General features: G+C 51.4%; 2 protein-coding genes across 3 annotated transcripts in view; one reads left to right on the top strand and one right to left on the bottom strand.

Annotated features, from left to right (window-relative positions):
• Nucleotides 1-4,318, bottom strand: part of Emilin1 (elastin microfibril interfacer 1) — a 7,663-nt gene extending 3,345 nt beyond the window's left edge. The window contains exons 1-4 of one of the 2 annotated variants that reach the window (XM_010604795.3): nucleotides 3,640-4,318; nucleotides 2,629-2,754; nucleotides 1,964-2,184; nucleotides 33-784 (exon numbers count right to left, since the gene is read on the bottom strand). In XM_010604795.3, the coding sequence (XP_010603097.1) occupies nucleotides 33-784; nucleotides 1,964-2,184; nucleotides 2,629-2,754; nucleotides 3,640-3,809 (1,269 nt within the window). In that variant the 5' untranslated portion in view covers nucleotides 3,810-4,318. The remainder of the gene's footprint in view (nucleotides 1-32; nucleotides 785-1,963; nucleotides 2,185-2,628; nucleotides 2,755-3,639) is intronic. The other variant, XM_010604796.3, reaches the window with a different exon arrangement.
• A 7,401-nt stretch (nucleotides 4,319-11,719) lies between these two features.
• Nucleotides 11,720-12,065, top strand: part of Ost4 (oligosaccharyltransferase complex subunit 4, non-catalytic) — a 1,690-nt gene continuing 1,344 nt past the window's right edge. Inside the window, exon 1 of the mRNA XM_010604797.3 lies at nucleotides 11,720-11,805. The gene's annotated coding sequence lies outside the window, so the exon portion shown is untranslated. The remainder of the gene's footprint in view (nucleotides 11,806-12,065) is intronic.

The following is a 12,065-nucleotide window of genomic DNA, read 5'->3' as shown; positions in this document are numbered from 1 at the left end:
CCAGCCCCCCCAGGCCCGCCCTCCTCCTGTTCCTCTGAGGGGCCCAGGGTGGAGTTGAAGCGGTTCTCTAGGACAGAGAGGCGGGAGGCTAAGCTGGTGTAGCCTGGGGGGTGGCCCCCCTGCCCCGAGGCGCCCCCCAGCTCAGTGCCTCGCCGCCCACTCAGCACTGTCACTGAGCCAGCCACTACGTCCAGCCTCCTCTCCAGGTCTGCCAGTCGCCGGGCCAGGTCTGGCGGGCAGCATTCCTGAGGTGGCCTGCGACCCATGGTGGGGCTCATTAGCTGTCGCTGTCGCTCCTCCACAGAGGCCAGTAACTTCTCTAGCACTCGCAGCCGCTCCCTGTCCTCCTGCTGCTGCTGGTGGAAGCCATCCAGCCCGGTCAGGCACACAGAGCACGATTCCTGTAGCCGCCGCTCTAGCTGCCGCAGTAGCTCCTCATTGGAGCCAGGAGGGGCTGGGACTGGGGCCGAGTCCCTGCTGCCTCCACCAGCAGCACCACTGTGATGATTGTTGAGGTGGCCCAGCTCTTGGTCATGGGTAGAGACTCGATTGTCCAGAAGCTGCAGCTGGTGCTGGATCTCATTGAGGGTTTCGTGTACACCAGGGCGGGCAGCTGCATCTGCTGGCTGCTGCCTCCCATTAAAAGCTGTCTCTACAGCCTTTTGCACATCTTCTGCCAGGCGTCCACTCAGTCCCTGAAGGACACCCCGAAGGCCTTGCAGCTCCTTGGTCAGGCTCTGCACCTGCTCCTCCAGCTGCTGTACCTTCTCTGACTCCCCAGGACCTGGAGAGAGGGAAAGGCAGAGGGCGGAGGGGCTGGATGTCAGAACACAGGGTCTACCCGCTAAGCCCTGCTTTTCCAGCTCCAGCAAGTCAGAGCCTCAGGCCTAACTGGCTCTGCTTCTTCTTTGGGTGATTTGGGCAAGAAAAGAAAAAAGAAACTCTGTTCACTGAATGCCTTTAGGCCAAATTTAAACCAAAGCTTTTACACCTTCTACCCTGGGCAGATATTACTAACTCTTCCTTCCTGTTTGGTGGATCAGGAAACGGAAGACCAGAGATACTAGGAAACTGGCCATGGATTAAAAGTTAAATGAGTAGCAACACCAAAATCAAGTCCAGATCATCTCTCTGGCCACCAAACCCATGTTCTTTCCACTGTGGATACTTGTCCACAGTTCCTCTTAACTTCTGACTAATCGCTTCCTCATCTGGGAAATGAGAATGACACTATCTGCTCTCCCTCTTAGGGCTGTCAAAAGGCACGGAAGGGGAATGCATGGGGGAGGGGAGCACTTTGGATCCCACACTTTAGCAATGACTGAACACTTCCCCACACTAGCATGGGAACAAACAAGAGGTCCGCGGCAAGCATGCTACAGCTTTGGCTGGATGGCCAGAGTCAGAAGTTCCTGTGTCCATAATTATAACATGGTTATCTCTTTGGCAGGAAAACAGCACATCCGGTGGCAGAGACAAAAGGGAAGATAGCAATGGGAACTGCTGCATTCTGGGACCTGTAGTCTTTGGAGGCCACAGACGTCCCTGGGACCTGTACTCAGGGGTAGTGCATGCTAGGACTTGTAGTCTCAGCTGTCTTCCCCATGGACTGGCTTCTCAAAGGAATTCTCCCTTACTCCTGCAGTTGTTCCCAACTAGGAAAGGTCTTGGCCACATGTGGGCGCTGGTGAGCACATTCTGTCTTTTTCCTATAGCTCTTGTTGACTTATTGGTCTTCACCTTCTCTCTCTCTCTCTCTCTCTCTCTCTCTGTCTCTCTACACACACACACACACACAGACACAGACACAGGCACACACACACACACACACACACACACACACACGGAATCTGGGGACCTCATTAACCCTGTTCTCCCTGCCTTACAGCATGGGGGTTTCCCTCAGCTGCCTGGCCCATGTTCCCCCCAGGGTGCTCACCCTGCCGGCAGCTCCCACACTCACCCTCTCCCCCTAGTCCGCTGAGGTGGCTGCCTGCACTGGAGCCAGAGAGGTTGGGGCGGGCAGGCCGGGGCTGGGGGTGTGGCGTGGAGAGCGCAGGGCCCAACGCGGGGGCGGGACCCTCCACACAGTCGTCTCCCCCATACCCCTGACAGCACCGCCACTCCATATCTGTCACTGTCTTGTAGACCACACGGTAGCGAGGGCGGAGGAAGCTGCGGTACCTGGCAGAGGCAGAGAGAGGCCTCTGTGATCTCTGTTCTGTCCATGACCCAAGTCCCAGTGCTCAGAGATGGGCAGCTACTAGTGAGCAAGGCCTGTCCCTCAGGCTGGGTCCCCTTTCTGGGCGCATGTGGCCTTGCTCAGTTGACAGCTGTCAGCTTTTTGGCCAAAGGCCAAGTCTCTGTTCTTCCTCCCCCTGCCTGGTGCTGGAATCTTGAGCTCCTCTCCTAGAGGATGCCTGGCCCAGAGAAGGCATGGCGGGTGACAGGTAAGAGACGTATGTCCACTGTCCTGCTAGCCAGGCCTCTCCCTGGCATCTCCCCCACAGTGGCTCTGACGGAAGCCCTGTCCTGCTACCACCTGCCACCTGCTTCCCTGAATTGCCCCCTCCACCTTCTGCCCCTTTGCAGCTCCCAAGTGCCCATCCCCTGGCGCTGGGGACTCACATGATGTTTCGAGGACACTGGGGCTGGCCCCAGCTGCAGGGCTGGTAGTCCGGCTTGACGAAGGTCTCTACTCCATCCCCAAGGACACAGCTCACTGTCCGGGTCACCACATAGGCGCACCAGTTCCTGCAGGCACAATCCTACCTGGGCCCAAGGACCAGAGACACGTGCCCCAGAGTGGAGCCTGAGGGGCCGAGGGGGGCTGAAGGGGTCAATGGACGAAGGTCCCTGGGGCTCAATGGGTGGCAGCCTCCCACACTTTCCTGTATAGTCAGAGCACATAAAGACTTCAAGATGGGGAGCAGCACTGAATGGAGAACCGCAGCTGCAGAGAAGTCAGTCCTCGTGGCTGCAGCAACCCGGGGAGCCTCTAGCTTCAGGGTCACCTGTGTCCCTTCTGCCTGTGCCAGGCATGGCATACTGTGTGTGAGCCAGCCAGTGGGGTCCCTGTGGAGCGTCCCCTGGACACAGCTTTTCAACCCCCAGCTCAAGAGGGAGAACAAGGCAGGCTGAACCCGCCCAGGGTTAAGGAAAGAATAAGCCCTTGATGAGCTCTGTGCCCTGGGGCTCACAGCACTGTAGTCTGGGCCTCTTTCACGTGGCCTCTGATCCGTGGCGGGAGGAAGGTGGAGGAGCAGAGCAGGAGTGGTATCAGAATCACGGATTACTAGATGGGGCCGAGGAAGCCCGAGAAGGACAAAAGGTCTGCCCGAGGCTCCAGGACTGGCATACAGCTTGGCAGCTGGCGGGAAGACCTGGCCCATGCCACTCGGTAGTTTCCCTGGGCACAGAGTGCAGGTCCTGGTGGGGAGGAGCAGGGAGCTGATCCCACTCAGCCTGGACCCTGAGAAAGGACCCATGGGAAGGTGGGCTTTGAGGTCCACTGTTGGATGGGCTTCTTTCTCCCCTCCTCCCTGAGTTAGGGCACAGCCCCGAGGAGGGCCACCAGCACCCCCACCTTCTGACTGCCTTCCCACCGGCCTCCCTCCAGGCTGGGATTCAGACTCTTACCTGTGTCGGCTGGCAGGCCGGGACGCACTTTGGGCCTGGGATCCCCCGGGGCTGAGGGCCCGGCTGCCCCCTGTGTAAAGACTGTAACCCCGAGGCGGGTAGCTGGCAGCCCCCACGGCTGCGGTCAGCAGGCAGCAGAGGTAGCAGCTCCAGAAGGTGCTGGGGGCCATGGCGGGGCACTTTGAGGCGGCTGTCAGAGACACATCCCAGCCTGACCACTGCAGCCTCTGCCGGGTCCCGGGGGATGCTGCTGCCCCAGAGGACAGCGACCGGGCCAGTCCTGTCCCTGCTTCCTGCCGGCAGCCCCCAGCCGCACGCCTCCTCCTTGGCTGCCGGGCCTGACCCCTCTCCCCCTCCTCTTTCCTCCTCAGGCTCCCGTCTGTCCCTCCCTCGGTTCCTTCCGCTCTCCTCTTCTTCACTTCTGAGAGGAGTCTGTTCTCTGGGCCCTGGGCCTCCTGTGTCTGGCCCCTGTCCCTCTAGATGCTGCTTCCTGGGCCTCCGCCCCCTCTCTTCAGCTGGCCCTCTTCTGGTGTCCCTGTCCTTTTCCCCCGATGACTGGATCCTGGGGGTGACAGGGCTTTGCCCCTGTGGCTGTTCGGAGGCGCAGGAGTGACTGTGGGACGGGCCACCTCCTCCTCCCGGTTCCCTCCCTCCCTCTCCCCTGTCTGGCTGGCGGTCCAGCCTCCCCCTTCCTCCCCCCACCTCTCCAACCACCATACGCCACATCTGCTTCTTGTTAACTCCGGGAAAGAGAGAGAGAGAGAGAGAGAAAAAAAAAAAGGAAAAACAGAGAAATGTGGAGTTGCCGCCTGGCTTGGGACCAGCCCCTCAGATAGGCCACATGGAGCCTGGGCCAAAGCTGCAGAGGAGGCTCAGGCTGGTGACTAGGACGGGTAATGGGAGCCAGAGGCCACAGCTCCTCTGGGCCAGAACAGTGTCCTGTGGGATAGGACGGAGAGACAGCCCCAAGGAGAAAGCAGGAGGGCAGGACTGCTCAGGGGAGAACGAACTGGGCCCTGTGACCCTCAGGCACCAGCTGGTCCAGCTGCTTCTTTTTAAAGCTGGGAACTGAGGCCCATGGTGGGAAGGTAACTTGTTCAAGGAAACATGGCAAGTCAATGGTAGGGTGAGAGTAGGCTCTAAAGAGCCAGGTGGGTGACCGAGGACAAAGAAGCAGGAGAGGAAAGGGGGCTCCTGGGACTGGGAGGAGAAAGAGCTCCACTGAGGCAGGCAGGAAACCTGAGGAAGACAGAGGAAAAAGAAAGGAACCTAGAAGTGCCGGGGTTGTGAGCAAGAGAAGTCTTTTTCTTAAAGGCCCAAATGCATATGCGCACTGGGTGTATTTTGGGGAAGGTCGGGCCATTACTTTGGGGACACATACAGCTAAGCTTGAGTCACTGCCAACTAAGGAACAACTCGGCTGTTGGGAAATGGGACACAACCCTGAAACAGAACAACCACAGTGTAGGACACACCAACTGCCAAGAGGCCTGGACAAAGGGATGATGTGTGTTCTGGCTAGGAGGAGGGAAGAGACAGCTGGCTGCTGGGGGTATGCAGAGGAGAGCTGTGGAAAAGAGAGAACTTAGGTAGTAATGTCAGTTTAAGTGGGGTGGGAGGGCAGGCTCAGGAAAAGTGGTCTGCCTTCGTTCCCTTGTAGCTAGCATAGGAATTTCATTAATAACGGTATGCTCCATTCCAGGGTGTGAGGGTGTTCAGAGAACAAGGCACATCATTTCCTGGAACGGGGAACATTTATGTTATCTTGAGCAGGAGGAGACCTATGGAATCTGTGAGTCTGCAGGAAGTTCCGTCTTGGGTCTTGGTGTATGGGAAAAGGATGGCCTACCCACAGGAAGATAGTGGCCCATTTGACAGTGAAAAGCATGAGCCCAGTTTTGCGTTTTGTTTTTTTAAGGTGGATGGATGATCTAAGCATTCTTTGAATTTTTTCAGTGTGCTCCTTTCTCTTAAGATCAGGTTCCTGCTCTTTACTTTCTTAGCTAAGCTACAAGGGCTTGCACTATCCTTAAGGAATTTTGGGTATGATGGGTCTGGAAAGAAAAAAGCAAAAATTAGCCTAGGGAATGCCAGTATGGATAGCCTTGGGTAACCTGAGCCCTGGAAGTTGCAGTCTTCCTAAGGGTACAGTTCTTATTCCTTGTCTACTCTCTACTTATCTTTATTTCTTCTATCCTATCTCAAGTTCCCCCTTAACTAGCAGTGACTTTCCGCAAATTCCATGCCACCATCAAAAGTCTGCTTTCTAGGCCTGCTTCCAAATTCTACACTGCAAAGCAATGCAGACAGGCTCTGGTGGTGACAATGACCATGAAAAGAACAGAAAAGTTATGACTGCGTGGTGACTACTATGGTAGTGTGAGACCAGATGAAAAGATATTCCAGAGACCACTCCTGAGTTTGAGCCAAAATAGGGAGGATGGAAAGAAGAGCAGGTTGGAAGGTTTGAAAGAAATGTGATCTTAGTTTGGACATTCTGGACTTAAGATTAGAGTAACAAACACATTGTAGTGAAAATAAATATCCAGGAGAGGGTTAGAAATGTGGATCTGGATTCTGGGAACCATTTCCAGGGTATTGGAGGCCATGAGAATGAATGTCACTGAATCTTCAGTGTGACTCTGAAAGACCTGCTTCTGATGTTCTCTGGCCTAGAATGTGACCTTGATGGCTCGAAGAAATGCTGATGCAAAACCAAGGCAAAGAAAGCAATCTCTAGAACCAAACAGAAATGGAAATATGTGGCTTCTCTGTAGAGGTTTAGGGACAAGCACAAAGGTGGTACTTGAAGGAAATGTTCACAGGAGATCCTGATTTCAAAGGTTTTGTCAGTGAAAAGTTGTAGATTTATCCCTGGTCTCTACAACAGTTCTAGGCCCTGGCAGAAAGCCAGCCCACTTCCCTTCCAGATTACCCTGGCTGCTAGTAGGAGTTTTTTTCTTTGCTCTGTGCTTCTCCTCTGCTCTCAGGGAGTCTTTAACAACCTACAAAATCATGCTAGTGATCTCATCACTGTCCAATTATTACCCATTTCCTCTCCTGCTCTCTGGAGTTAAAAAAATTTTTGTTGTATTATATAGCCAGGCATGGTAGTACATGCCTATAATCCTAGCAATCAGGAGGCTGAGGCAGGAGGACTTCCAAGAGTTGGAGGCCAGCCTGGGCTACATAGAGAGACCCTGACCCTCCTTTTTGTTGTACAGTTTAAACATGTGAAGTAAAAAATGTTGGCTTTGAAATACAGTTACAATAGCTTGCATTTCATTTAGTCCTATAATTAGGAGTCAAGATCTAAGAGCTGACACGATCGTTTGTGAGATCTGAAATAAACCAGTAGTGATGCTGACGTGGTGTGGTGGTGATGTTATTGGCAGGCAGCCACAAATTTCCAAAACTAACACTTTAGAAAGCCTCAATTTCCAAGAATCACAGACACTAAAAAAGGCCAAGTCCCTGGGGCAAGAGGACAGGATCTATTTTATAATCTCTTCAAAACGGGAGGTTTCCAAAATGTTGGCCATACTACGAAATAAATGCATTCCATTCAGCTATCACTGACTGAGTATGAACTAATGTGCCCTAGGTAGGACAGTCAGTAACTCAGATCGCACAATCTGGAGGTGGGTAATATCTTGCCTTGGGAACAGAGCAGTATGAAGAAGGCTGCATGATCCCTGCTATGGGCAGAATGTGAAAACCGGGCACTCTGGGGCAAGACAGCAACTGCTGAGGACAGTTGTCAATATACGGGCATTTGGGTGTAGAGAAAAACTGGTTCCTTACTAACCGAATCCTAATCCACCCATTCTCTGTTGTTGCTGTTTCATGAAATGTGTCCTACTCCTTCCTCTGTTCGTCTCACTAATAAAAGTGGGTCAACCAAGGAGTTCACTGAGTCTGTCCACTAAAGGCAGGGCTCCTCCCAGTACCCTTCTTATATCTTGAAAGTTGTCTTTGTCTCTTTCTTTTATTCCTCATTGTTCCCTCTAACAGGTAGCTGAGGGTCTGATCAACCCTCAGCACCTTGCACATGTTAATCCAGATAGGAGTTCAAGATTGCAGGAGTCTTTTTTTTTAAAGCAAAATATTTACTGGTACACTTCAGATGTAATGATTACACTCCTCATAAGGAATTTGCACCTGGCCTGGGATTTAGCTCAGCCGTTCGGTGGCCTCCCTTGCAAGCGCAAGGACCCGAGTTCATTCCCTGGTACCAAAACAAAACAAAAAAGGAATTTGCACCTGTACATAATATATCCTGCCTTCCCCTATTTCTCCCTCCCCTGCCTATACACAAGAGCGTTGTTTCCATTTTTCCTTCTATTTTCCCATGTCCCTTCCTTCCTTTTCCCCTTCCCCTTCTCTTGTTCCCTTTCCCATTTGAACATTTTCTTCCCATTTCCTGATATCTATTACACATTTTAGTCCTTATTTCCACTCTCAGTTTCTCACACCAGAGGAAAACAATGCAGTATTCAACAATGTGTCCAATTTACTTCAATTAAGAGTATGGTCTAGGGGCCAGGGATGTAGTTCAGTGGCACTGTGCCTGCCTGGCAAGTGCAAGGACCTGGGTTCCATCCCTGGTACCACACACATATAGCCTCAAGGTATACCCATTTACCTATAAATGTCTGAAATTCACCCTTCTTTATGGCAGAGTAGTGCTCCGTTATATTTTAAAAACCCCAATTTTCTTTATCTATTTGCCAGTTGATAAGCATTTCAGCTATTACAAATTGATTTAGCTATTACATATTGTGCTGCTATGGGGCTGGGGATTTAGCTCAGTGGTTCTGCCACCTGCCTTGCAAGCACAAGGACCCGAGTTCCATCCCCAGTACCAAACGAAACAAAACAAAACAAAACAAAAAAACAAACCCAAATTGTGCCACTATAAACATGGCTGTGGATATATCACTGTGGTATGTGCCTTTAATTATTTTGGGAAGATACCAAGAAGGGGAATAGCTGGGTCAAACGGAACCTCTAGTTTTACTTTTTTGAGGAATCTCCACACTGGTTTCCAAAGTGGTTGCACCAGTCCATACTACCACCAAAAGGGTAAGGGTTCCTTTTTCCCCACAGCCCTCCAGCATTTGTTATTCGCTTTTTTTTGGTACCGGGGAATTGAACTCGGGTCTTTGTGCTTGCAAGGCAGGCCACTGAACCGCTGAGGTAAATCCCTGGTCCTCGCTTACTTGATAACAGCCATTCTTTCTGGAGTGAGATGGAATCACAGCATTGTTTAATTTGCATCTCTCAAATGATTAGTAATGTTGAACATTTTTACAGTACTTATTTGCTATTTCTACTTCTTCATCTAAAGAAGTGTCTATTCATTTCAGATGTCCATTTTTGGATTGGGTCTTTAAATTTTTTTTTGCGGGGGGGAGTCTGATTTTTTTCTTCTGGTACCAGGAATCAAACTCAGGACTTTGTGCTTGCCAGGCAAGCATGGTACTACTGAGCTAAATCCCTGGCCCTGGGGAAATCTGATTTTTGAGTTCTTTATATAGTCTAAATAGTAGTCCTTTGTCTGAGGAATAGCTGAGAAAATTTTTTTTCCACACTGTGGGCTGTATCTTCACTTTGTTGGTGGTTTCTCTTGCTGTGCAAAAGCTTTTTAATGAGATCCCAGTTGTTAGATTATTTGTGATAGTTCTTGTGCAATCAGGGTTTTCTCCATAAAGTCTTTGCACACTGTCTTCTAGAATTCTACCTTCCAGCAGATTTTAATATTTATACCTTTGACCCATTTCCATTTTAGTTTAGTGTACTGTAAAAGATATGGTTCTAGTTTCAATCTTCAGCATGCGGAAAAAGCCAGATTTTTCCAGTACTATTAGAGGCTGTCTTCCAGTGAAGGTGTTTGGCTCCTTTGTCAAAGATAAGATGGCTAAGTATGTCTGGAGTTGTTTCTGCATCTTCTAATCTGTTCCATTAATCCTCAGGTCTGTTTCTGTTTTTATTTTTACTTTTCCCAGTACCATGCTGTCTTTATCACAGTAGCCTTGTGGGGAGTCTTGAGCCAATATCCCTTGCTCCCCAAATGCAAACAATTTTTTCCCTTTCAGGTATAAAACTTCAGGGACCAACCTCCCTGGATTTGAGGCCCGTCCTTCTTTCCTCAAGTCTTGTTGTTTTGTCACTCCTAAGCAAACTCCACGCCTCGTGTCCTTTCCCTGAAAACTAAACAGACATTGGACTCTGTAAGTACCCCTCCATCATGTCACTTGGGAGTCCCCCCAGGTGACACTTTGCATCTTCCTTCCCACATACTTTTCCATCCAAGCTTTTTTCAAGCCTTGTCAGTTCTTAGCTGAGTCTCGTTTGGTTCAGGAGACTATTTTTCCTTTCAGTTCTTCCAGGCACTAGGCCAAATGATCCATTCAAGGCTGATAAAGACTTGGCTGACCTAGGCACAGGAAGTTCTGAGAGGTGAAGGACATTTTTGGGTACTTCTAAAATAAGTCCTTTCCTTCTTGCCCCTGACCCTAGGATATACTGGAATCCACACTCTTGACGTGGAATGTAGAAGCATGGCCAGGTTATCTTCTGGGCCTCTGTTTCCTTCTTTACAAAATGATCCTGAAAGCATCCTTCAGCTGTGATAAGATACTGTATACCTTGGTCAGCGGGTTTTAGGACAGGCTTGGAAATCTGAAGCATTTTCCAAGGACTTCTCTGTAATCTGCAATCCAGAAAAGACCAGCCTAGAGGTACTGTTTATTTTATTTTTGGTACTGGGGATCGAACTTGGGCCCTTGTGCTATCGAGGCAGGCACCAGAACCACTTAGCTAAATGCCTGGCCAGAAGGAACTGTTTATTTTAAAAAGGAAGCTGTCTTAATCACTTTTCTTGTTGCTGTGACAAAATACCCAACACCCAAAGTTAAAGGGGGAAAGGTTTATTTAGCTCAGTTTGTAGAAGTTTCAGCCCATAATTGGCTGGCTGAAAGGCAGAGTGGCATGGTGTGCAGAAGGGCAACAGTTCACGGTGCACAGAAGACAGCAAAAGTGAGCAAGCAAGGGACCTTAACAGCATCATTCTGGCCCTTTTATCTTATTCAGACTACTTAGGGCAGGTAGCACTCATGTCCTTAATCCTAGTACCCTCAGGCCTAGCACTGTACCATGAGTCAGTCACACACTCAACATTCAGCCACCTCTGAAAAAGCCCCACCAAAGACCACAGGAGGCTTTGGGGGGAACATCTAGATCCAAACCATAACAGAGGTCTAGTTCTGATTAAACAGTAGACCTAAGTGTCTGGTTGGACTTGGGTCTGCTTCAAATTTCCAGGAAACATGAAGCATAATGATGTATAACCCTTTAAGACCTAGACCTTCACTCTCTCCAAGCAGAGCTGGGAACACAACAGCTGAGAAGGGACGGACAGGGAGAACACGTCTGGGTTTCCCCCAGTGTTACGTGGAAAGCTTTGGGCTTGGGATTCTAAATATGAAACTTCTGGGAAATGGTGGGGGCTCAAGGGAGAGGAGGAGGGAGGCCAGGAGAACTACATACAAACCAAGCTGGAACTGGGTTAAGGAGCCACTGTGCTGAAAGAGGGAGAGGGGTGATGGGACACAAACGGGATGGTTTCTGGCCAGGGAAGTCGATTTGGGAGGGTGCAACCCAAGGACGTTGGTTCCCCGTCCTTGCTGTTAGTGCCCCATGGCAGCTCCTGTAGAGTTTTCTTTGGCTCAGAGAAGCACAGGCCTCCCAGGAGCCCTGGCCCCCCTCTACCGCAAAGCAACTGGCTTCCATTACCCCTGACAGCTCGAGTAATAGCCCAGCCCCGACCGTGTCTGGCTCCCCGCCATTCCCTTTTATGGTGAAGCTCAGAGAAAGCAAGGAGTGAGCGGGAGAAGGTTCTATTTGGGCAGAAGGTTGAAGAGCTCCAGGGTGCTACTCCCCTCACTAGAGAAGGTTGGCTGCCTACCGCAGCCACCCTTTTTCGGCCGAACCAGCGACCTTTCTTGCTTGCCTTGGCTTTTCCTCCCTTCCCCCCTCCCTCACATCCGGGGGGTGATTTCCCACTTGGCCTGGGTCCCACGGTTTGGGTGTTGATTCGGGGTGGGCCCGCCTTTTCCGACACCCACCTCCAGGAGTGGGGTGGAGGCAGGGATCCCGCGTAAGGTAGGCACTGGTCAGATCACAGTCAGGGTCGGCCTACTCGGTCGGATGGGGTCGGAAAGGCTGGCCCCGCGAGGAGCAGCGGGAGCCCCAGCCCAGACCCATTTTGCGCCTCCTTTCCACTCCGTTCCCGCCGCCCGAGCCAGGGAGGGGACCGCGAGGGCAGGACCCAAAGGAAGCACCTGGCCGGGTCGGGAAGTGAAGGGTGGGCAGCAGTGCGGCGGTTCGGGCAGGAAGGGGGCTGGGACCCACGGCCAGGCCGT

This window comes from Fukomys damarensis, unplaced genomic scaffold (assembly GCF_012274545.1).
Source record: "Fukomys damarensis isolate Sample0158 unplaced genomic scaffold, DMR_v1.0_HiC HiC_scaffold_2, whole genome shotgun sequence".
Lineage (NCBI taxonomy): Eukaryota > Metazoa > Chordata > Mammalia > Rodentia > Bathyergidae > Fukomys > Fukomys damarensis.
The sequence above is the reverse complement of the archived record's forward strand: the minus strand, read 5'-3'. Positions and strand labels throughout refer to the sequence as shown.